Genomic DNA, 25,230 nt, shown 5'->3' on the forward strand with positions numbered 1-25,230 from the left:
GCTGGAATACAGTGGTGCTATCTCGGCTCACTACAACCTCCAACTCCTGGCTTCAAGCAGTTCTCCTGCCTCAGCTTCCCAGGTAGCTGGGATTACAGGCGTCTGCCACCTCGCCCAGCTAATTTTTGTATATTTGGTAGAGATGGGGTTTCACTATGTTGGCCAGGCTGGTCTTGAACTGATCTTGTGATCTACCTGCCTTGACCTTCCAAAGTGCTGGGATTACAGGCATGAGCCACCGCACCCAGCCTAAATCAAGTTTTAATGCCTAGAAGCTTAAAGCGGAGGAAAGGTTGAAGTCTTTTCCTTTGAGAGTTGCTTGGTTTTTCCCTAACTTATCTCAAAAATCACAAATCCTTCAGAAGTTGATTATGTTATGATTCTTGATGTATGTAGCTTAATATTATTGATTTAGTTCATTTTTCTCTTTAAAAAAAAAAAAAAAAGCAAACTTTTCCTCAAAGAAGAATTAAGGGACATAGAGTTTGCCTTACTAAATTATTTTTTTACTTTTTGGCATTTAACGTAAATGGACTATTTTGTTTTCTTTATAGTGTCTATGTTTCACTGATGGCAAGACTGTGGCCCCCATGCCCCCAGCACAGGACCATAAGCGATTACTGGAGGGAGATGGCGGCCCTAACACAGGGGGAATGGGAGCATATTGTCCGGCACCTCAGGTACTTCCCAAAGACTCTGCTCATGGCTTGTAGTAGTTTTTTGGTTTTCTCAGAGAGCTCTTAGATGATACTTTTCTATTTTGTTTTGTTTTCTGTTTGTTGCTATAAATTATGTTCCTAATCAGCAATTAAAAGTGTCTTTTCTGGTCTTTAAAACTAACTTTTCCTAAAAGCCTTTGAAGAACTAAAATAAGCCAATCTAAAGTATAGTATGGATTGAATAGATCCTCCTATTCCCTCTTCTCTATACCCAATTTTTAACACATATGAGCCTATTGTGGTCTTAGATTGATCTTTGGCTAACTCCATGGTTCACCACAAAAGTGTTGTGTGTGTGTGTATATCTGTGTATGTGTGATATGAATTGAGAACCAAGTCAGATCAGAATTTGTTCTGATCTTTCTACTTTGTAATAGACAGCACATTTCCAAACAATCCCTACACAATTTTTATAAGGAATCTGCATCGTTGGCATGTATTATAAGTAGGTTAACAGTCCAAAAACTCACCTATTCTTTTGATTGATGATAGTCATAATTGTGCTAATAGAGTCCCCCTTTATATATTTTTGATCTTTTATTTATTTTAAAATCTTAAAAATAAACCAAATTTCATTTTTTAAAAGATTTTATAAGTATAGGCCAGGCACAGAGGTTCATACCTGTAATCCCAACACTTGTATTAAAACTACCATTTGGGCTAGGCATGGTGGCTCACGCCTGTAATCCAAGCACTTTTGAGGCCAAGGCAGGTGGATTACCTGAGATTGGGGGTTCAAGACCAGCCTGACCAACATGGTGAAACCCTGTCTTAATTTAAAAAAAAAAAAAAAAAGCCGGGCGCGGTGGCTCAAGTCTGTAATCCCAGCACTTTGGGAGGCTAAGGCGGGTGGATCACGAGGTCAGGAGATCGAGACCATCCTGGTCAACACGGTGAAACCCCGTCTCTACTAAAAATACAAAAAATTAGCTGGGCATGGTGGCGCATGCCTGTAATCCCAGCTACTCAGGAGGCTGAGGCAGGAGAATTGCTTGAACCCAGGAGGCGGAGGTTGCGGTGAGCCGAGAGCGCGCCATTGCACTCCAGCCTGGGTAGCAAGAGCGAAACTCCGTCTCAAAAAAAAAAAAAAAAGGTGGGGGGGCGGGCCGGGCACGGTGGCTCATGCCTATAATCCTGGCACTTTGGGAGGCCAAGACAGGTGGATCATGAGATCAGGAGTTCAAGACCAGCCTGGCCAAGATGGTGAAACCCTGTCTCTATTTAAAAAAACAAAAAACAAAAAAACTACCATTTGATAACAGTGGATTCTAAGACCTATTTCTGGTTCTGATTTTTACAATTAAATTCATAAGCCCAGATTCTTACATATATAGGCTTATGAAATATGTAGCATATACTGTAAGTAGAAGAATACAAAGAAGCCTTAGGGTACGAGAGAACTTCTTTCATTTTTATTATTATGTTTCGGGAAATTATTTTTGGCTAGTTCTTTTAAGGGTGTGCATATTTCCCTTCCTATGCATATTTTTGAAAATCATAATGCTAAAATACCTGCTTGATAGTGTCATTGTGAGGATTCAGAAACTTTAAATTCTTTTAATTCAAAGTGCTCAGCCTGTTTCAGATAGTAAAAAAAACGTGAGTTATCCTCCTCATCTCCTTCCATTGTCCCCTGTAATACTACTTAGACGTCCTAAAGTACTGCTTACATTCAAGTGTTTTTGCACATTCTCTAGGTTTCTAATGATCTGCTACTAAAAATTAAAAATACTATTCTTCAGAGGACAGTAGATGGCATGCAGCAAGAGGGTACTCCATATACAGGTAGGCACACCCACATCGCTACTGACATTACTTGTAGAGTCACTTTCCACTTTCGATAAAACTTGTTTTCCATCCTCTTTTTTCACCACTTTTTTAACATTTATGCTTTTTCCAAATCTTTGATTATTAGAAGTTTATGTGATAGATTTTATATTTGTAATACAGTGTCTTCATTACAGATTTCCTTTCTCTCTCTTTTTTTTTGCTTTTCTTTTTAAATGAAGGTATTCTCTATGCTGGAATAATGCTGACCAAGGATGGCCCAAAAGTTCTAGAGTTTAATTGCCGTTTTGGTGATCCAGAGTGCCAAGTGGGTAAAAATATGAAAGTATTACTTTGTAGAAGATATATGTTATTTTAATCTTGGAATTTATCAGCCTGGAAATAATTACTTTGGGAAATTCATGCAAGTTCTGCTAGTACCCCAGTGAATAAAATGTTTAAGGAAAACTAAAATTTATCTCACCTGCCATGTGGATTATGTTTTTCCAGGTAATCCTCCCACTTCTTAAAAGTGATCTTTATGAAGTGATTCAGTCTACCTTAGATGGCCTGCTCTGCACATCTCTGCCTGTTTGGCTAGAAAACCACACTGCCCTAACTGTCGTCATGGCAAGTAAAGGTTATCCTGGAGACTACACCAAGGGTGTAGAGATAACAGGTGAATGTCAGGGATCAGGAGGTTGGAGTACAAGGTGACTAGTGGCAGTGCCACAGCAGACCTCCCTCCCACACTAAAGCTTGCTCTTGATAAGAATGTGAAGCCATCAGAAACCTTTCAGAGGGTCTTAACATAACCGGGTTGCTTATTGGATATGCGTGTTCAAATATCCACAAATACTGTATTCAAAGAACTGTTGATTTCCCTTCCTGTGCAAGGAAGACATAAGTGGCAGAACCACATCTCCAGAGTGTCACCCAGTGCAGCCTTCCGCTTCCATCTGCCTAGAGCCTGGGTAATAATGAGATTCTGTGAGAATCAGAGGAACATTAGTATAAAGTATATCAATAAGATACATCATAGAGGTGAAGTCTGAATTATCGCAATGCGTATGGCCCTGTGTGGCTTGACCCCCAGTTTACAGTGCACCCCCATACTCACTTGGATGGTAAAATTCAAACAGTTTCAAAAGTGTATCCTTCTATTTTTTTTTCTCTGTCTTCTCAGTAGGTGAAACATCTAGTTAAATGATCTTAAATCTAAGTTCCATTGCCATAAGTGCAAAGGCAGACCTCTGTGACCCTGAGCAGGCTGTAGTTTGGCTACTCCCAGTGCTCCAATAGTGTATTTGGGTTTTTTGTTTGTTTGTTTTTTAAGATAGAGTCTATTTCTGTCACCCAGGCTGGAATGGAGTGGTGCGATCTCAGATCACTGTAACCTATGCCTCCTGGGTTCAAGCAATTCTTCTGGCTCAGCCTCTGAGTAACTGGGATTATAGGTGTGTACCACCAGGCCCAGCTAATTTTTGTATTTTTAATAGAGACAGGATTTCATCCTCTTGGCCAGGGTGGTCTTGAACTCCTGGTCTCAAGTGATCCGCCCACGTCAACCTCCCAAAGTACTGGGATCACAGGCATGAGCTGCCGCACCCGGCCTCCAGTAGTGTATTTCATTCAAAAACCCCATCAACTGTCTTACCCAGACACAGAGTCCATTGCCTTGTGAATCCCATGTATGGCAGATAGACAGTTAGGAATTGGTTGCTTTTGGATATGGACAAAGAAGGAAATGGGCCAGCACTAAGATCCCTTGCATTGGTGAAATTTCCCTAAGATTTAAGTAACAAGTATAATAGTTCTACCAGAGCAATATTGGGTTTTACCATTACTGGCAGGCAAAGTAGCCATTCAGAATCACTAAATGGCTTTGTGTTATAAAAACACTCAGGGAAGATGTGTATTAACAAACTACCAAATAAGACTCTGAGAAGAGAAATGGAGATGGGAAAAAAAGACCACCAGAAGAAATAAAATAGTTTTCTAAAAATTAAGAAAAAGTGTTATCTTTTTTTTTTTTTTGAGACAGAGTTTTGCTCTTGCTACCCAGGCTGGAGTGCAATGGCACAATCTCGGCTCACCGCAACCTCCTCCTCCCGGGTTCAGGCAATTCTCCTGCCTCAGCCTCCTGAGTAGCTGGGATTACAGGCACGCGCCACCATGCCCAGCTAATTTTTTTTGTATTTTTAGTAGAGACGGGGTTTCACCGTGTTGACCAGGATGGTCTCGATCTCTTGACCTCATGATCCACCCGTCTCAGCCTCCCAAAGTGCTGGGATTACAGGCATGAGCCACTGCGCCCGGCCAAAAAAAGTGTTATCTTTATGTAAACTGTCCCCTTCGTCACTTTAAAATTTAGAAAATATAATCTAATAATGTTTTAAGTATAAAGCTTTATCTGAGGCTGGGTGTGGTGGCTCACGCCTGTAATCCCAGCACTTTGGGAGTCCAAGGTGGGCAAATCACCTGAGGTCAGAAGTTTGAGACCAGCCTAGCCAACATGGTAAAACCCCATCTCTAAAAATATATATATATGTAATACGTGTTATATATTATATACTTATATGTATTTATACATATATATTTATAAATATATATGTGTGTGTGTGTGTATATATGGCTGTATCTCAGACTACAAGGAAGTAGCAGGAATTTGGGGCTGACCCCAAAACTTAATTTAAGCCAAATTTCTCTTAAAATCGTACAAGTGTTATGTTAGTGAAAAGATTACTTATGTTTTGCATTGTACTGACCATACTGGTTATATTGAAAAGAAAGAAACTTAAGTCTCATGGTTTATGGCAAAAAAATTTTAAAAATAAAAAAGAAAGAAGCAGCTTTAATTGAGTAACTGTGATAAAAAGAAGTTCCTTTACAGGCCCTCGTGGTGGCTCACGCCTGTAATCCTAACACTTTGGGAGGCCAAGGCGGGCAGATCACTTGAGGTCAGGAGTTCAAGACCAGCCTGGCCAACATAGTGAAACCCCGTCTCTACTAAAAATACCAAAAAATTTAGCCAGGCGTGGTGGTGCACCTATAATACTAGCTCCTCGGGAGGCTGAGCTGGGAGGATTGCTTAAACCCAGGAGGCAGAGGTTGCAGAGAGCGAGATCACACCACTGCACACTCAAGCCTGGGTGACAGGGCAAGACTCCATCTCAAAAAAAAAGGAAGTTACCTTACTTTTAAGGAAAAGATTGATGTGCTCAAATACAGGATTTTTCTTTCCTCATTAAACAATTGCTTGTATAATGAGATTTACAATAACACAAGAATTCATGCTGTCATCCTAAAATAGCAGACAGTTCTTAGGAGACAGGTTTATTTACTATTTATATTGCACTAAGACCTGTATGGGCCAGGCATGGTGGCTCACACCTTTATCCCAACACTTTGGAAGGCTGAGGGCGGCGGATCATGAGGTCAAGAGATTGAGACCATCCTGGCCAACATGGTGAAACCCCATCTCTACTACAAAAATTAGCTGGATGTGGTGGCCTGTGCCTGTAGTCCCAACTACTCTGGAGGCTGAGGCAGAAGAATCGCTTTAACCCAGGAGGCAGAGGTTACAGTGAGTTGAAATCGAGCCACTGCACTCCAGCCTGGCGACAAAGCAAGACTGTCTCAAAAAAAAAAAAAAAAAAATAGACCTGTCTGATAGGGAAGGTTCTTTTAAAGGAGATAAAGATCTTTTATTTTTAATTTTTAAGTATTTATTTTGAGACAGGGTCTCACTCTGCTGCTGGGGCTGGAACAGTGGCGCAATCAAACCTCACTGAAGCCTTGAACTCCCAAATTCAAGTGATCCTCCCACCTCAGCCGGTGTGTGCCACTGCACTTGGCTGTTTTATTATTGATTGATTGATTGATTGATTGATATAGAGGCAAGGTCTTGCTCTGTTGCCCAGGCTGATCTTGAACTCATGGACTCAAGCAATCTTCCTCACCCCAGCCTCCCAGAATGCTGGGATTATGGGCATGAGCCACCACACCTAGCCAAGTTTAAAAAAAAACAACAAAGTTGTAGAAATTGTAAATCACTTCACAATGTGAAATACTGTTGTTATTTCAAATCATATGTGAAATATGCTCTCTTCCAGGATTTCCTGAGGCTCAAGCTCAAGGACTAGAGGTGTTCCATGCAGGCACTGCCCTCAAAAATGGCAAAGTAGTAACTCAGGGGGGTAGAGTTCTTGCAGTCACAGCCATCCGGGAAAATCTCGTATCAGCCCTCGAGGAAGCCAAGAAAGGACTAGCTGCTATAAAGTTTGAGGGAGCAATTTATAGGAAAGACATCGGCTTTCGTGCCATAGCTTTCCTCCAGCAGCCCAGGTAAAACTCTTAGCAAGTTAGCTTAGTGCCATTTCAGAAACTGGCCTAAATGGCTATATAGAACATTTCATTAACCCTATCATAAGCCATTCAGTATTCTTTTCTGCCTATGGGACTGATACGATCTTGGTTTGTATTTTGTTTGAATCAAAACTGGTTATAGCAATATTCAAATAAAATGGGAAAAACTTCATAATAGCTTAAGTTTGAAAAGTTGAGCAAAATCACAGTAGTATTGATTTTCATTGATTTTGTATTTTTTTATTTTGTTTTTTTAATTTTTTGAGACAGGGTCTCACTCTGTCACCCAAGCTGGAGCGCAGTTCTCGTGCCTCAGCCTTCCAAGTAGCTGGGACTACAGGCCCAGGCCACCACACCTGGCTAATTTCTTTGTATTTTTTTGTAGTGATGGGACTTCACCATGTTGCCCAGGCTAGTCTCAAATTCCTGGGCTCAAGTGATCCTTCTGCTGTGGCCTCCCAAATTATAGGCACGAGCCACTGCACTTGGCCTGATACTGATTTTTATTCACATAGTTAGTGTTGTATTCGAAACATAGTTCCTGGTTTTATCAAAGAACTTAAGATGAAAATAGTGATCACCTAACTTTGTAATTTGATTTGGTTATACTGTAAAATTTGACAGTCTCATTTTATCACTGTGTTTATATCTATTACTAAAATATTTTTTGACCTCTTACTGATTCATTGTTGGTATGTACAAACTATTCATTTGTAAAATCAATAAAATATTCGTTGGAGATGTGTGTGTTTTGATTTTTTTTTTTTTTTTTTTTTTTTTGGAGACAGAGTTTTGCTTTTGTTGCCCAGGCTAGAGTGCAGTGGAACAATCTTGGCTTATTGCAACCTCCGCCTCCTGGGTTCAATCGATTCTCCTGCCTCAGCCTCCCGAGTAGCTGGGATTACAGGTGCCTGCCACCACACCCAGCTAATTTTTGTAGTAGAGATGGGGTTTCACCATGTTGGCCAGGCTGGTCTCAAACTGCTGGCCTCAGGTGATCCGCCCACTTAGCCTCCCAAAGTGTTGGGATTATAGGCGAGAGCCACCATGCCTGACCTGATTTCTTAAGAATATATCACATTTACAATTGTTCTTGAAGTTCATTTACAGATAATGAATGTATTTTAAGACAAAATGAAAATTTTTTACCAACTTAATTCAAGCTATACTGCTACCAAGAGGCAATTTTTTTAAAGTTTAAATACAGATTTTTGAAGAATCAAGAACATAAAAATGCCATGCTAAAAATTTTTCATTTAAAAGTGACTAGATTCCACTGAAATGACCTATTTCAGAGGACTGCAGTCTTAATTCTAGTCTGAATTATTTAAGTTACAAAGATGAAGAAATTGAGATGCCACAGTGTTAGTTGCTCCCAGATCTTTACATCAGTCTTTGTTTCTTATCTGAGAGTGACCCTGAGCTGCTGGCTTTATTTGAGTTAACTGTCAATGCTCTCAACTCCAATTGTATTCTGGCAGCTTTTTTTTTTTTTGGTGGTGGTGGGTGGTTTTTTAATTTTTTTTTTTTTTTTTTTTTTTTTTTTGAGATGGAGTTTCGCTCTTGTTACCCAGGCTGGAGTGCAATGATGCGATCTCGGCTCACCGCAACCTCCGCCTCCTGGGCTCAGGCAATTCTCCTGCCTCAGCCTCCTGAGTAGCTGGGATTACAGGCATGCGCCACCATGCCCAGCTAATTTTTTGTATTTTTAGTAGAGACGGGGTTTCACCATGTTGACCAGGTTGGTCTCGATCTCTCGACCTCGTGATCCACCCACCTCGGCCTCCCAAAGTGCTGGGATTACAGGCTTGAGCCATAAAAATTTCATTTTTTATGCTTTCTTTTTTTTTTTTTTTTTTTTTGAGACGGAGTTTCACTCTTGTTACCCAGGCTGGAGTGCAATGGCGCGATCTCGGCTCACCGCAACCTCAACCAGGCTTGAGCCACCGCACCCGGCTTTTTATGCTTTCTTAAAAGGCACATATAAAATATAAAAGCAAAGCAGCTTGTTTTTCATAAAAGATTTCATGTGTCACTGCATCCTAGCAGGCCAGAGTTCTCATTTTTGCAAGTCAAGACTAGAATCTGCAGTATCATTCACAGATTTGATCTCTAAATGTACTGCTCCTACTTGTAGGTCCTATGCAGAAAGAAATGATGCACCTGCTTTCACTTTTGTCATGGTGTTTCTCACTGTCCTCAGCTATTAGGTCAGATATAGTTACATATTCTTGCAATTAAGAACTCAAGTTTATTTAGGGATACTTGTGTACAGTGTTTTCAACCCTGATTTTTACCTTTTTGACTTGGTTTAGGCATTTCTCTCTAGTTTATACCAAAATTGGACTGAGAAAGGTGGCAAAATACCAGTATATCTACTTTTACGTAGATGGTTGCCAGGGTCTTGGGGGAGTGCGGGGTGGGGAGTTACTTATTTATTGAGACGGAGTTTCACTCTTTTTACCCAGACTGGAGTGCAATGGCACAATCTTGGCTCACCGCAACCTCCACCTCCTGGGTTCAACAATTCTGTCTCAGCCTCCTAAGTAGCTGGGACTAGGTGTGCGCCACCATGCCCAGCTAATTTTTGTATTTTTAGTAGAGATGGGGTTTCACCTTGTTGACCTGGATGGTCTCGATCTCTTGACCTCATGATCCACCCATCTCGGCCTCCCAAAGTGCTGGGATTATAGGCATGAGCCACTGTGCCCGGCCTTGTGGGGAGTTATTTAATGGGGACAGGGTTTCAGTTTTACAAGATAAAGGGTTATGAAGATGGATGATGGTGCTGGGTGCACAGCATGAATGTGTTCAATACCATTGAACTGTTCACTTAAAAATAGTTAAGATGCTGAATTTTATGTTGTGTATATTTTACCATAATATGAAAAAAAAAGTTTTAAAAAAATCAGTATATTTAGCAGCATGAGAGAAGTACTTCTGGGAGAAGTAGATGATTAAGTTAGAACAGTGGTTCTCAGAGATGATGTGATCAAATCAACTGGGGAAATTGTTCAAACTCATATCCATTCCCAGGGACTGCCCTGGACCAGTTAAATCAGAATCTGTATAGATGGGGCCCAGGTACTGACTTTAAAAATCTTAAGCACTTTCATTTACTATGACTCATCAGGGAAAAACAATTAAGCACTTTAGGGGATGTGAAAATCACTTGGGATATCTTTGCTTTAAATAATGTCTTAGGATTAAAATAATTTTCCCTGGTGTTTGGGTGATGACTTCAGTTTTTGCTTTTAATTCTTTAGGGGCTTAACTTACAAGGGATCTGGAGTAGACATTGTAGCTGGAAATATGCTGGTCAAGAAAATTCAGCCTTTAGCAAAAGCTACTTCCAGATCAGGTACGTGATCCTACACTTTGCTAATTCATTAACTTTGACATACATTGTGAATGGATTTGGGTTTTGTATTTAACTGAGGAAATTTTTCCAAAGTAATGCTTGGTTACTGTAAGTTTTGCCCTGCTTAAACCAAACCCAGTCTTCTGTTTTCTTGTCTTTAATATTAAGGAAAGCATTTCTCATCTATGATACTAATCTTGGCTCACTGCAACCTCTGCCTCCCGGTTCAAGCCATTCTCCTGACTCAGCCTCCCAAGGAGCTGGGATTACAGGTGATTGCCACCACACCTGGCTAATTTTTGCAGTTTTAGTAGAGATGGTGTTTCACCATGTTGGCCAGGCTAGTCTCGAACTCCTGACCTCAGGTGATCCACCCGCCTCACCCTCCCAAAGTGCTAGGATTACAGGATGAGCCACCACACTTGGCCTTTTTTTTTTTTTTTTTTTTTTTGGAGGTGGAGTGTTGCTCTGTCACCCAGGCTGGAGTGCAATGGCACCATCTGGACTCACTGCAACTGGTTTCAAGTGATTCTCCCACCTCAGCCTCCGAGTAGCTGGGATTACAGGCATCTGCCATCATGCCTGACTGATTTTTGTATTTTTGTGGAGACATGGTTTCACCATGTTGGCTATGCTGGTCTTAAACTCCTAACCTCAGGTGATCTGCTCATCTCAGCCTCCCAAATGCTGGGATAACAGGTGTGAGCCACTGCTTCCAGCTGGTCTTTACTATTTAATTACTGTCTTAATCATTTCTGGAGCACATGGTGCAATCTCTCATAGGAAGGACATCTCTTGTTTCAACCATTCTTATGAAGAAGTGGTATATATATATATATATATATATATATATGTGTGTGTGTGTGTGTGTGTGTGCGTATATACATATATATACCTATATATATGCATGTTTAACCTATTAACATGTTGCATGTTAATCTATTAAATAATTACATTCTCCCCAGTTGATTTGATAATATCATCTCTGAGAACAACTTTTTGGGGGGTTTTTTTTGAAATGGAGTCTCACTCCTGTCACGCAGGCTGGAGTGCAGTGACATGATCTCGGCTCACTGCAACCTCTGCCTCCCGGATTCACGTGATTCTCCTTCCCCAGCCTCCCAAGTAGCTGGGATTACAGACATGTGCTGCCATGCCCAGCTAATTTTTGTATTTTTAGTAGAGATGGGGTTTTGCCATGTTGGCCAGGCTGGTCTTAAACTCCTGACCTTAGGTGATTCACCTACCTTGGCCTCCCAAAGTGTTAGGATTACAGGCGTGAGCCACCACGCCTGGCCTCTGAGAACAGCTGTTCTAACCCAGTCATCTATTTCTTCCAGAAATACTTTTCACAGGCTGCTAACTATACTGATTTTTTTAAAACTAGTAGACATTTAAACAATTACATGTTTAATCTATTAAAATGTAGCAAGTAATTAACTTCCTTTCCAACAGGCTGTAACGTTGATCTTGGAGGTTTTGCTGGTCTTTTTGATTTAAAAGCAGCTGGTTTCAAGGATCCCCTTCTGGCCTCTGGAACAGATGGCGTTGGAACTAAACTAAAGGTAATCAGACACCTTTGTGAATAAAGGGCTTTTATGAAAGATAAGAGGAAATTTACTGTTTATCAAATATACATTTTTCTTCTCTTGACATATATGAACTAAAAAAAACTACCAAATCATGTAAAATGGCTAAAATATCTGTACATTTCTAATAACAAATTATCATTTAGGTTATATTTGATGGAACGGTATTTTAGAAGATAAAAGGGGATACTTTTAGACCAAGTAGCTTGTCAGAATTTAGTGTTCTTTTGTTTTTAGGTGTTAAGAGTGGCTAGCCAAATGGATAAAATACAATTTGGAACTTATTCCCTAATGTGGGTGTTTATATTGTTCTTATATAGATTGCCCAGCTGTGCAATAAACATGATACCATTGGTCAGGATTTGGTAGCAATGTGTGTGAATGATATTCTGGCACAAGGAGCAGAGCCCCTCTTCTTCCTTGATTACTTTTCCTGTGGAAAACTTGACCTCAATGTAACTGAAGCTGTTATTGCTGGAATTGCTAAAGCCTGTGGAAAAGCTGGATGTGCTCTCCTTGGTATGATCAACCATTTTAATCAATAACATGTCATTCTTCTTACTGTCTTTTAGCTCTATGTAAAAATGTGTTCGGTGCCAACATAGCTAGCAAGAGAAACTGTATCACAGGATGCAGCAAATGAAATACAGATAAAACTATCTGAATTAAATTTTGAGCGTGCTACCTTCAAAGCCCTACTCAACGATTTGTCCGCTAGACCTGTACTCCTAAACTGTCATGCATGCCTTATCTTTCTTCCCAATTTTTGGCCACCTTTTACATCCCCATCAGTCTCAGTAGCCTCCTCAACAAACAGGTCTAGGAGTTATTTCCTCCTTATTGGCCCTTTGATGGAGGCAGATGGATTCCTGGCTTTCCAAATCTTAACGAAAGCCAAATTTTCCCACAGAAGTGACATAAATAATAACATATGCATAAGTTTTATAGAAGTATGTTTAACTATACATTAAATGTTTGAGCAAAATGAATCTGTAGGTTGATCAAGGAACAAAACAACTGCTTTTATTTTTATTTAAAAAAAAAAAAAAGACATGGTCCGTGGTCTCTCTCTGTCACCCAGGTTGGAGTGTAGTGGTTCAGTCACAGCTCACTGCAGCCTCGACTTCCTGGGGGCTCAAGAGATCCTCCTGCCTCAGCCTCCCAAGTAGTTGGGAACTACAGGCATGTGTCACCATACTTAGCTAATTTTTGTACTTTTTGTAGAGAGGGGTTTTGCCATGTTGCCCAGGCTGGTCTTGAATTCCTGGGCTCAAAGTATCTGCCCATTGCAGCCTCCCAATGAAACAGCCTCTTTTATATGACCATTTAAACCAGAAATCTTGCCATCTTACATCCCCACATGTGTGTACCTAATCTCAGCTGTTCTACCCAAGATTCCTTGAGCACCAACCCTAGTCACCAACATGACCCTTTTACACTCTGAAAAGATGAAAGAAACAACCAAATTGCAGGCACAAGTGTGTGTCGATGGAAAATAAACAGAAAGGTGGTTCAGCTACAGCAGATGATAAGAATTTCAGTTCTCCTAAGGAAGTTAAGGGTAAACAATATCTCTGGAATTGAAGAGGTGAGTATGTTTACAAATGAAGGACCAGTGATCCACTTTAACAACCCTAAAGTTCAGGTATCTCTGGGGCAGTGAACACTTTCACCATTACAGGCCGTGCTGAGACAAAGCAGCTGACAGTGCTACCAGCACCTTAAAGCAGCTTGGTGCAGACAGTCTGACTAGTTTAAGGGGACTGACTGAAGCTCTGCCAGTCCGTGGATGGAAAAGCACTGCTTGCTACTGGAGGGGATGATGATGATGAAGTTCCAGATCTTGTGAAGAGTTTTGATGAAGCTTCCAAGAATGAGGCAAACTGAATTAACTTCTGAAGAAGAAAAAAACGTGAAGAAGTAACTAGGAGATGCTATTTTACATAATAACTGCTTTTTAAAATTGTTTATGAATCTGATAAAATCTAGATCTCTAATATTTTAAGACCCATACCCCTTGGACACTGCAGCTCTTCAGTTTTTACTTATATACAATTTATTCTTTTTTTTTTTTTTTTTTTTTTTTTTATTCTTTTGAGACAGTCTTGCTCTGTGGCCTAGGCTGGATGGAGTATAGTGGCATGATCTCAGCTCACTGCAAGATCTGCCTCCCGAGTTCAAGCATTTCTCCTGCCTCAGCCTCCCAGGTAGCTGGGATTACAGGCATAGGCCAGCACACCCAGCTAATTTTTGTGTTTTTAGTAGAGACAGGGTTTCGCCATGTTGGCCAGGATGATCTCGAACTCCTGACCTCATGTGATCCACCTGCCTCGGCCTTCCAAAGTGTTGGGATTACCGGTGTGAGCCACCATGCCCAGCCCATGATTTTTTCTTTGTGGCTAATTAAGCTAAAGAAGTCTGGGAATAAAGTTTGAAACAAACAAAAATTGCCTTTCAACCACCATTTAGAACACAGCTTCTAATTTGGAGTCTGCCTATACCTTTTATCTTGACATGATATAAGTAAAATGTTATACTTTTTTTTTTTTCTAGGCAAGTACAGTAGTGAGAAGTGGGGAAAGAGTAGAACAAGGAGTTCAATCTATAACTGACTGTGAACAATCAATTGAGATAACTCAGTACCTTTGGACCAGCCAAAATGTTATATTTTTTAAAATGGGGTATTTGGAGTTGGGCAGTCCTGGTTAAGTCACTTATTTAAGGCTATACCATCACCTGAAAAATGGACTGATTATAAAGACCAAATATATATGAAAACAGTTTTGAAACTAAGCAAGCTATAGAAATGATGTTATATTCAACTGAGCATTCATTCTGTGAAAGGCGTGGTGTTTGGAGGCTGCATATATACTGGTAGAGGTGTTACCTTATCTTATTCTTTGTGGAAATGAGAGCTATTTCCCCTGAAATCATGCTTGGTGGAAAGTTCTGTCAGACAGCTAATAGTACATTTTATTAGATGTTTGCAGGATGTAGTCACGTGTTAACTGTTCATGTTAAGAGTAGCCTGTGCCACTGTTTCCTAGACAGATTTATAAATACTCTGTGATTTTTTGCTCTTGTCTTATCCCACCAGGAGGTGAAACAGCAGAAATGCCTGACATGTATCCCCCTGGAGAGTATGACCTAGCTGGATTTGCCGTTGGTGCCATGGAGCGAGATCAGAAACTCCCTCACCTGGAAATAATCACTGAGGGTGATGTTGTTGTTGGAATAGCTTCATCTGGTCTTCACAGCAATGGATTTAGCCTTGTGAGGAAAATTGTGGCAAAATCTTCCCTTCAGTACTCCTCTCCAGCACCTGATGGTTGTGGTGACCAGACTTTAGGTAACCTCCCTTATGTTTACACTGTCCTGCTTGGAAATGTCTGGGCAACCATTTAGTGGTTTTAGTCTCTCATTACTTAGAGCTAAAAGGAAATGAATTACCTTAGTTTGCTTCTTGGTCATTTTTGTAGAACTGGTGTCATTCTCCATTTCAGAGTTGCTTTTTATGTTTTGGTTTTCTATTCATAGGCTAAGTTTTTTGTCTTCTCTTTCCAATGTACAGGGGAGTTACTTCTCACGCCAACCAGAATCTACAGCCATTCACTGTTACCTGTCTTACGTTCAGGACATGTCAAAGCCTTTGCCCATATTACTGGTGGAGGATTACTAGAGAACATCCCCAGAGTCCTCCCTGAGAAATTTGGGGTAGATTTAGGTAAGGTCACTAAGACAAACTTCTGTTCAGAAAATTGCTAAGAAAAAAAGGCATTGTGGGAGAAAACTCTATGGGTAGTTAGTGCACACATGATTACACATGGAAAATTCTCAGTCATAGGGGGTTTGGGGAGGGAAAAACTGGTTGACCCTTTTCTATCTCCTTTTCCTTCGTTATCTGTATTTATAGGACATAAAGTATTGTCATGTAATTGGCTTATATAAAGTTGAAGTACTCTTAAGCAGATCCTCCAAGGGGGTAACTTCAAGCTCTATCCAGATGGAGCCCTACATGCCAGGAACGGAAATGGTAGCTATTAAGTAATCCACATGCAAGATGAAAAGACCTACACCAAGGCATAGAGAAGGGAGGCGCGTTAGAGAATCATTTTACGCTTAGAAATAAAAAAAGTCTCAGGTTTCTAGTTAAGCAGGTGAGTAGGTGATAACATCAGTAACATGGGAAGAGTAAGTTTGCAGTAGGAAGTTTTTGAAATCGTCCGTGTGTTTATTCCAAAGTGACTATGAGCAGAAGTTGAAGTCAGGCTGAAGATAAATTGGTTGGTTGTATGCACATAGTAATAGTTATAGCCAAGAGAATGAAGGAGACCAAAAGGTTGTTTCTCAGAGTGACTGAAAAGAACAGTTCAAAGGAGAGGTAAATCATGTAAAAGTATTATCATCAAACCCAAGGTAGGAGTTTTTTTTTTTTTTCCTTTTTTTGAGACAGAGTCTCACTCCATAGCCCAGGCTGGAGTATGATGGTATGATCTCAGCTCACTGCAACTTCTACCTGCCATGTTCAAGCGATTCTCCTGCCTCAGTCTCCTGAGTAGCTAGGATTACAGGCACCAGCCATCATGCCCGACTAATTTTTATATTTTTAGTAGAGACAGGGTTTCACCATATTGGCCAGGCTGGTCTCAAACTCTTGACCTCAAGTGATCTGCCCACCTTGGCCTCCCAAAGTGCTGGGATTACAGGCATGAGCCGCCGAGCCCCAAGATAGGATTTTAACATGACACTGGTCCACAGTGTCAGGTACAGCACAGAGATCTAGGATAAGCACCAGAAAGAGACCAGTGTATTTCAGAGTTAGGCCAAAAGGCAGCTTGCTGGACATGGATACCATCCACCAGATTGTTGTGGCAGAGTAGTGGAGACGGTGGTTAAAGATTCCTGTTTGAAGAAACATACTGGTAAAAGAAAAAGTAGAATAATTTTATGCATATGGCAAAAGTGAGGGACAGTCTTCCCTCCCTGTTTTTATAGGATAAAGAGGCAAAGAAATGAACTCTTTCAGCATTGGTTTGAAGGAGTAGAAACTGAGGGAGTTCACATGAAATAACCTCCCTGTGAAGATGTGAAATAACCTCCCTGTGAAGTATTAGTGAGATGAGCAGGCCTGGGGGTGGGAGCATGAGAGGAGTGGTTAAAGCAGTCAAGGTCGTAAATAGAAGTGAGACAGCTAGCAAGACTGAAGGCACAAATGAAGCTAAAGCTGCTTACGTAGTTTTTCTCCGAGAGTAAAAGCATGTATAGCCTTGAAGCAAGAACAGGAAAAAATAGATTGGTTGGGTTGATCCAGCTGGATTAAGCAGGTATTGGGGTCATTGACGGGGGATAAGCAGTCAGAGATAGAGGTGAGTAGATTTGGTGAGCTAACGAGAGAGTCAGAGCATGTGTGAAGCTCAGAGAGAACTGAAGAGTCAGAGGTAGGTTGTGTGCCAAGTGAGGAAATTGGCAAGGGAAGCAAAACAGACAGGCCAGGCTAAATGGGAGTCTTTTTCAGGTCCATGGACTGAGCATAGTAAGGAGCTGAAGGGTTCGTAGAAGTGGTTTAAGACATTCCTCGGCCGGGCGCGGTGGCTCAAGCCTGTAATCCCAGCACTTTGGGAGGCCGAGGCGGGTGGATCACAAGGTCGAGAGATCGAGACCAACCTGGTCAACATGGTGAAACCCCGTCTCTACTAAAAATATAAAAATTAGCTGGGCATGGTGGCACGTGCCTGTAATCCCAGCTACTCAGGAGGCTGAGGCAGGAGAATTGCCTGAACCCAGGAGGCGGAGGTTGCGGTGAGCCGAGATCGCGCCATTGCACTCCAGCCTGGGTGACAAGAGCAAAACTCCGTCTCAAAAAAAAAAAAAAAAAAAAAAAAAAGACATTCCTTAAGTAGACATGCTTTCTGGTGAGCATAAACAAGAACCTTAAGAAGTAGTTCCTTCATCATCCTTTTCAAATAATTAAAAACAGTGGCCTGCTGGTAAATGGTAAAAGGAGGCAGGACTGATTTGTGTATTTCCCACTTCCTGTGTTGTAAATACTCCCATGATAGCTGCTTTAAAAATGGCTATTTAACAGCCTGTGCAAGCTGGCTCTAGCACACCACTAGTTAAAAACAACATAGTAGTCACCTCATTAAGAAACTGAAAGGGGCCGGGCGCGGTGGCTCAAGCCTGTAATCCCAGCACTTTGGGAGGCCGAGGCGGGTGGATCACGAGGTCAAGAGATCGAGACCATCCTGGTCAACATGGTGAAACCCCGTCCCTACCAAAAATACAAAAAATTAGCTGGGCATGGTGGCGCGTGCCTGTAATCCCAGCTACTCAGGAGGCTGAGGCAGGAGAATTGCCTGAACCCAGGAGGCGGAGGTTGCGGTGAGCCGAGATCGCGCCATTGCACTCCAGCCTGGGTAACAAGAGCGAAACTCCCTCTCATAAAAAAAAAAAAAAAAAGAAAAAAAGAAAAAGAAACTGAAAGGCCGGGCGCGGTGGCTCAAGCCTGTAATCCCAGCACTTTGGGAGGCCGAGGCAGGTGGGTCATGAGGTCAAGAGATCGAGACCATCCTGGTCAACATGGTGAAACCCCGTCTCTACTAAAAATACAAAAATTAGCTGGGCATGGTGGTGCACACCTGTAGTCCCAGCTACTCGGGAGGCTGAGGCAGGAGAATTGCTTGAACCCAGGAGGCGGAAGTTGCAGTGAGCCAAGATCACCCCATTGCACTCCAGCCTGGGTAACAAGAGTGAAACTCCGCCTCAAAAAAAAAAAAAAAAAAAAATACAAAAAATGAGCCAGGCATGGTAGTATGCATATGTAGACTCTTAGTCTGTCAGCTACTCTGGAGGTTGAGGCAGGAGAATCACTTGAACCCAGGAGGCAGAGGTTGCAGTGAGCCAAGATTGCACCACTGCACTCCAACCTGGGCAATAGAGTGACACTGTGTCTCAAAAAAAAAAAAAAAAAGAAAGAAAGAAACTGAAAGTTGATATGGCTGTATTCCTGAAAGCAGTTACATTTTGAGTTACACAAATATCTGTATTCCAATAAAAGCCATTGCACAATTCCTTGCATCAGCCTTTAAAGTTTCTTCTAGTAATCATACTTTGACAACATATTTAAGTAAGGACTTTTGGGTTTTTTTTTGTTTGTTTTTTATTGAGACAGAATCTTGCTCTGTCACCCAGGCTGGAGTTCAGTGGTGCGATCACTGCTCACTGTAGCCCCAGTCCTCCCACCTCAGCCTCCTGAGTAGCTGGGACCATAGGTACATGCCACCACACTTGGCTATTTTTTGTATTTTTAATAGGGCTTCACCACGTTGCCTAGGCTCATCTCAAATTCCTTGGCTCAAAGCAATCTGCCCATCTCGGCCTCCCAAAGTGCTAGGATTAGTGGCATGAGCTACCACACCCAGTTAGGACTTTCTCACATTAAAATTACAACTTATATTATTCACAAAGTACTTGTTCATTTGTAGAAACTAGACTCTTAGTCTGTCAGTGTTTTTTCTATAAATACTTTGTAAAACTTTGCTAAAACAAGATCATAGTTTGGTAATCTGCTACTTGCCCTGCCATTTAATATATCATCATTATCTAATTGTCTTAATAGCATCATTGTTTATAACAAGTATTCCATTTTATAGATATACCACTGTTTAGTTTTAAGTTGCTATTGACTTTTTTTTTTTTTTTTTTTTTTTGAGACGGAGTTTCGCTCTTGTTACCCAGGCTGGAGTGCAATGGCGCGATCTTGGCTCACCGCAACCTCCGCCTCCTGGGCTCAGGCAATTCTCCTGCCTCAGCCTCCTGAGTAGCTGGGATTACAGGCACGCGCCACCACGCCCAGCTAGTTTTTTGTATTTTTAGTAGAGACGGGGTTTCACCATGTTAACCAAGATGGTCTCGATCTCTCGACCTCGTGATCCACCCGCCTCGGCCTCCCAAAGTGCTGGGATTACAGGCTTGAGCCACCACGCCTGGCCGCTATTGACTTTTAACTAGTGAGAGCACAGTGAACAATGTAGTTACTAAATCTTTTGAGCTCAACTATTAAGAATGGACATTTCCTGGCTAGTATAAATGGAATTGAATCTGAGAGTCATAGACATGTGATTCATTTTTAAAATTTTATCAACTCCAGGCTGGGCACGGTGGTTCATCCCTGTAATCCTAGCACTTTGAAAGGCTGAGGTGGGTGGATCCCCCTGAGGTCAGGAGTTCGAGACCAGCCTGGCCAGCATGGCGAAACCCTGTCTCTACTAAATATACAAAAAGAGAAAAAAAGAAAATAGCCAAGTGTGGTGGCACATGCCTGTAATCCCAGCTACTCGATAGGCTGAAAATCACTTGAACCCAGGAGGCGGAAGTTTCATTGAGCCCAGATCACACCATTGCACTCCAGCCTAAGTGACAAAGAGAGACTGTCTCAAAATATATATATATATCAACTCCAAAGTATTAAAACACTGATGATTAACTGAGCATGATGGGTTATGCCTATAATCCCAGCGCTTTGGGAGGCCAAGGCAGAAAAATTACATGAGCCCAGGAGTTCAAGACTGGGCTGGGCAACATGGTGAGACCCTGTCTCTACAGAAAAAAAAAAAAATTTAAATAGCCAGGCATGGTGTTGTGTGCCTGCAGTCCCCGCTACTCAGGAGGGTGAAGTGAGAGGATTGCTTGAGCCTGGGAGGTCAAGGTTACAGTGAGCCATGTTCATGCCACTGCACTCCAGCCTGGGCAACAGAGCCAGATCCTGTCTCAAAAAAAAAAAAATCCAGTAAATATACCAAATAAATAGGCGTAACTGATCATAAACCTTATTATTTAATAAGAAGCTTAATTCACATTGGCTTCCCTTTCCTTAGAGCATCATAAGTAATTTAATTCAGTATTTAAAAAAAAAAAGAACAGATCCCATAATTGTAGATTACAAAGAACTATCCAAATTCTTTTATTATTCAGGAATGTCGTGTGTATATAGGCCTTTACCTAAAAATTTTTATTAAGAGATTTTTGTTGTATTATTTGTGACCAGAGAGAATTTTTTTTTTTTAAGATGGAGTGTCACTCTGTTGCCAGGCTGGAGTGCGGTGGTGCAATCTTGGCTCACTGTAACCTCCGCTCCTGGTTAAAGTGATTCTCCTGCCTCAGTTTCCCGAGTAGCTGGGACTATAGGCATGCACCATCATGCCCAGCTAATTTTTGCATTTTCAGTAGAGATAGGGTTTCACCATGTTGGCCGGGATGGTCTCAATCTCTTGACTTCGTGATCCATCTGCCTTGGCCTCCCAAAGTGCTGGAATTACAAGTATGAGCCACCACACCCAGCCAAGAGAATGTATTCTTTATGTTTTTTTTTGTTTTGGTTTTTTTTTTTTTTAGACAGAGTCTTGCTCAGCCACCCAGGCTGGAATACAGTGGCGTGATCTTGACTCACTGCAACTTCCATCTCCCAGGTTTAAGCGATTCTCCTGCCTCAGGCTCCTTAGTAGCTGAGATTACAGGCATGCACTACCATGCCCACCTAATTTTTGTATTTTCAGTAGACAGGGTTTCACCATGTTAGTCAAGCTGGTCTCAAACTCCTGACCTTGTGATCTGCCTGCCTTGGCCACCCAAAGTGCTGGGATTACAGGCATTAGCCACCATGCCTGGCCAAAAATTCTTATAGCAGACCTAAGAAGTCTAAATTTTAAAATGAATGTGAGGGACAGGGTGTTGATCTACCTTCCATTAGCATACCTTTTCTTGAATAATGTATGCATTTTCTCTAAACATGCAGGTAAGCTATCTAGTTTTGCATTGTACTTTGGATGCATTTTGGTCATTAGGAAGACCCAGCCAAACATTCACAAAAGGATGGTATACATGGCGGCTGGGTGCGATGGCTTATGCCTCTAATCCCAGCACTTTTGGGGGCCAAGGCAGGCGGATCACCTGAGGTCAGGAGTTTGAGACCAGCCTGGCCAACATGGTAAAACACCATCTCTTTACCAACACGGTAAAACACAAAAATTAGCTAGGCATGGTAATCCAGCTGGGACTATGCCCATAGTCCCAGCTACTCAGGAGGCTAAGGCAGGAGAATCACTTGAACCCGGGGGGTGGAAGCTGTAGTGAGCCGATATCTGGCCACTGCACTCCAGCCTGGGCAATAGTATGAGACTGTCTCAAAAAAAAAAAAGAAGGATAGTATACTGGCCTTTGCTGAAACTCAGCTACTAGCTCATCTAATCCGTTAAGGAATGTCTAAGTCTAGTTAGTTAATGTAGCACAAAACCTCACTCAATTGTGAGTACTGGCCAAGTATGTCAACAAAAAAATGTTCTTAATATCTAAGGCACAAATGAATTTCAAATAAAAAGTTCTCAGGGGTGGTTTCTAGTTTTGCCCTACGTAAAATAGCAGAGCCTGATTATAGTTTCCAGTCTTTGAATATGTGCACGTTTTTGTACTTTGTGTGAGGTGGTGAGATAATCAAACAATTCATGTCTGTTTTCAGATGCTCAGACCTGGAGGATCCCCAGGGTCTTCTCTTGGTTACAGCAGGAAGGACACCTCTCCGAGGAAGAGATGGCCAGAACATTTAACTGTGGGATTGGCGCTGCCATCGTGGTATCAAAGGAGCAGACAGAGCAGATTCTGAGGGATATCCAGCAGCAAAAGGAAGAAGCCTGGGTGATTGGCAGCGTAGTTGCACGAGCTGAAGGTACTTGCTCTTTATTCATTTGTAGACATATAATTTTAGCTATACCTCAGCCTTGCCTCACAAGCTTTCTGCCCACCTTTTAGTGGAGCCATAGCTATGGCAATAATCTTTACACAGATGTAACATGACAGCACCCACCCCAGGGATACCACATATCTCTTCATTTCTGCCTCAGAACTTGGAGAATTCACGCATACACAGCCACACCCCACAGGATCACTTCCCAAAGTAATCTCCCTGCATACAGGACCTTGTGGCTTTGCTGTGTCACTCATCTCGATTCAAGGAATAGCAAGCGAGCACCCTGACAAGTGCTGTATCAGTCAGGACTCTGCTAGAAGTGCTAGAACTTGGCAGAGGGGCAGAAAATCCACTCAGATTCGCTAACAAAGATGTCACATGCTTGCTTCGGCAGCATATATACTAAAATTGAAATGATCCATAGAAGAGTCACAAAAATAAAAAATAGAAAAAAAAAATCAGGCTGGGCACGGTGGCTCACGCCTGTAATCCCAGCACTTTGGGAGACCGAGGCGGGTGGATCACGAGGTCAAGAGATTGAGACCATCCTGGTCAACATGGTGAAATCCCGTCTCTACTAAAAAATACAAAAAACGCCGGGCACGGTGGCTCAAGCCTGTAATCCCAGCACTTTGGGAGGCTGAGGCGGGCGGATCACAAGGTCAAGAGATCAAGACCAACCTGGTCAACATGGTGAAACCCCGTCTCTACTAAAAAAAAATACAAAAAATTAGCTGGGCATGGTGGGGCGTGCCTGTAATCCAGCTACTCAGGAGGCTGAGGCAGGAGAATTGCCTGAACCTGGGTGGCGGAGGTTGCGGTGAGCCGAGATCGCGCCATTGCACTCCAGCCTGGGTAACAAAAAAAAAAAAACACGAAACTCCGTCTCAAAAAAAAAAAATACAAAAAATTAGCTGGGCATGGTGGCACGTGCCTGTAATCCAGCTACTCAGGAGGCTGAGGCAGGAGAATTGCCTGAACCTGGGTGGCGGAGGTTGCGGTGAGCCGAGATCGCGCCATTGCACTCCAGCCTGGGTAACAAGAGCGGAAACTCCGTCTCAAAATAAATAAATAAAAATTACAAAAAAATCAGACCTTGTTGACTTTACCGGTGTCTGCCTTTCTTTCCTCTATTGTGAAGGATTCATTTTCAAGTGGGTCAGAAAGATTGCATCCTTCAGCTCACGTTACAATAAGAAAGAGACACTCTTCTCTTTCTTAACATCCCATATCAATTCTTTAAATAGCTTTGCTGGGTCACATGCTTACCCACGAGACCAGGAGGTCATGGCACTACTGTGAGTGGTTTCACTGGGAAGACTTGGGGAGTATGGGCAGAATACTGGCAGGCAATAATAGATCCACTGTGTGCTTCAAGATAGTAATCTGCAGCTCTTAGTTGAAGTAATTACATATGTTCACCTTTTGGAAGTTTTTATGAATGACTAGTGTTAAGTGCTACAAACGTGTTGTTCATTTTAGTCCTTGCATTATCTTATGTTCAGAATAAAATATACCCTTTTCATAAAATATTTTTCTTTCCATTATTCCTGTTAATTCACAATTGTTATTTATGGATTTGCTTGAAATGAAGGTTCCCCCTGTGTGAAAGTCAAGAATCTGATTGAAAGCATGCAAATAAATGGGTCAGTGTTGAAGAATGGTTTCCCGAAAAATCATTTCTCTGTTGAACAAAAAAAGGCCAGAGTGGCTGTCTTAATATCCGGAACAGGTGAGATGTGGCTGCTTCTTCACTGTAGAGCTGTTGAATGCCCCTTCTTTCCTCCCTGCACTCTTTCAGATTGTAAGGGTACTCTTGGCAGAGTCTGGGGGCTGGGGAGAATCATGAAGCTTGTCTTTGCCTTTTCAGCATTCTTAGTCTTTCTACTTTTTTGACACAAAGTCTCACTCTTTTGCCCAGGCTGGAGTGCTGTGGTGCAATCTTGGCTTACTGCAAACTCCTCCCAGGTTCAAGCAGTTCTTCTGCCTCAGCCTCCCAAGTAGTTGGGATTAAAGGTGCCTGCCACCATGCCCAACTAATTTTTTTGTATTTAGTAGGGATGGAGTTTTGCCATGTTGGCCAGGCTGGTCTCGAACTCCTGACCTCAGGGTGATCCACCCGCATCGGCCTCCCAAAGTGCTGGGATTGCAGGCGTGAACCACTGTACCCGGCCTCTTTCAGTTATTTTAAAATGTATTAATAAGTTATTGTTGACTCTAGTCACCCTCTTATGCTAGTAAAACACTAAATTTTGCTTGTTCTAACTATATTTTTGTGCCCATTAGCTATCCCCTCTCCTCCTCTCTCCTACTACCCTTCCTAGCCTCTGGTAACTGTCATTGCACTATCATCATGAGTTCAATTGTTTTAATTTTTAGCTTCCACAAATAAGTGAGAACATGTGAGATCTATCTTTCTGTGCCTGACTTACAGTGACCTCTGGTTCCATCCATGTTGTTGCAAATGACAGGATCTTGTTCTTTTTTATGGCTGAATAGTACTCCATCGTATAATGTACCACATTTTCTTTATCCATTCATCTGTGGATAAACATTTAAGTTGCTTCCGAATCTTGGCTATGGAGGATAAATGTGAAACTGCAGATAACTCTTTGATATTCTGATTGTTTTTCTTTTGGGTATATACCTAGCAGTGAGATTGCTGGATCATATGGTAGCTCTTTT

The 25,230-nt window shown here is 41.8% G+C and overlaps 1 protein-coding gene across 3 annotated transcripts in view; it reads left to right on the forward strand.

Moving 5' to 3' along the window:
• GART (phosphoribosylglycinamide formyltransferase, phosphoribosylglycinamide synthetase, phosphoribosylaminoimidazole synthetase) overlaps nucleotides 1-25,230 on the forward strand; it is a 42,105-nt gene that overhangs the window by 11,491 nt on the left and 5,384 nt on the right. For all 3 annotated transcript variants that reach the window (XM_003927648.4, XM_003927647.4, XM_010338304.3), the window contains exons 7-18: nucleotides 555-680; nucleotides 2,417-2,504; nucleotides 2,729-2,814; nucleotides 2,997-3,165; nucleotides 6,602-6,833; nucleotides 10,121-10,215; nucleotides 11,671-11,780; nucleotides 12,125-12,323; nucleotides 14,902-15,153; nucleotides 15,376-15,528; nucleotides 22,318-22,524; nucleotides 24,140-24,277. In XM_003927648.4, coding sequence (XP_003927697.1) covers nucleotides 555-680; nucleotides 2,417-2,504; nucleotides 2,729-2,814; nucleotides 2,997-3,165; nucleotides 6,602-6,833; nucleotides 10,121-10,215; nucleotides 11,671-11,780; nucleotides 12,125-12,323; nucleotides 14,902-15,153; nucleotides 15,376-15,528; nucleotides 22,318-22,524; nucleotides 24,140-24,277 — 1,855 coding nt within the window. The remainder of the gene's footprint in view (nucleotides 1-554; nucleotides 681-2,416; nucleotides 2,505-2,728; nucleotides 2,815-2,996; nucleotides 3,166-6,601; nucleotides 6,834-10,120; nucleotides 10,216-11,670; nucleotides 11,781-12,124; nucleotides 12,324-14,901; nucleotides 15,154-15,375; nucleotides 15,529-22,317; nucleotides 22,525-24,139; nucleotides 24,278-25,230) is intronic.

Source organism: Saimiri boliviensis, chromosome 18 (genome assembly GCF_048565385.1).
Source record: "Saimiri boliviensis isolate mSaiBol1 chromosome 18, mSaiBol1.pri, whole genome shotgun sequence".
NCBI lineage: Eukaryota > Metazoa > Chordata > Mammalia > Primates > Cebidae > Saimiri > Saimiri boliviensis.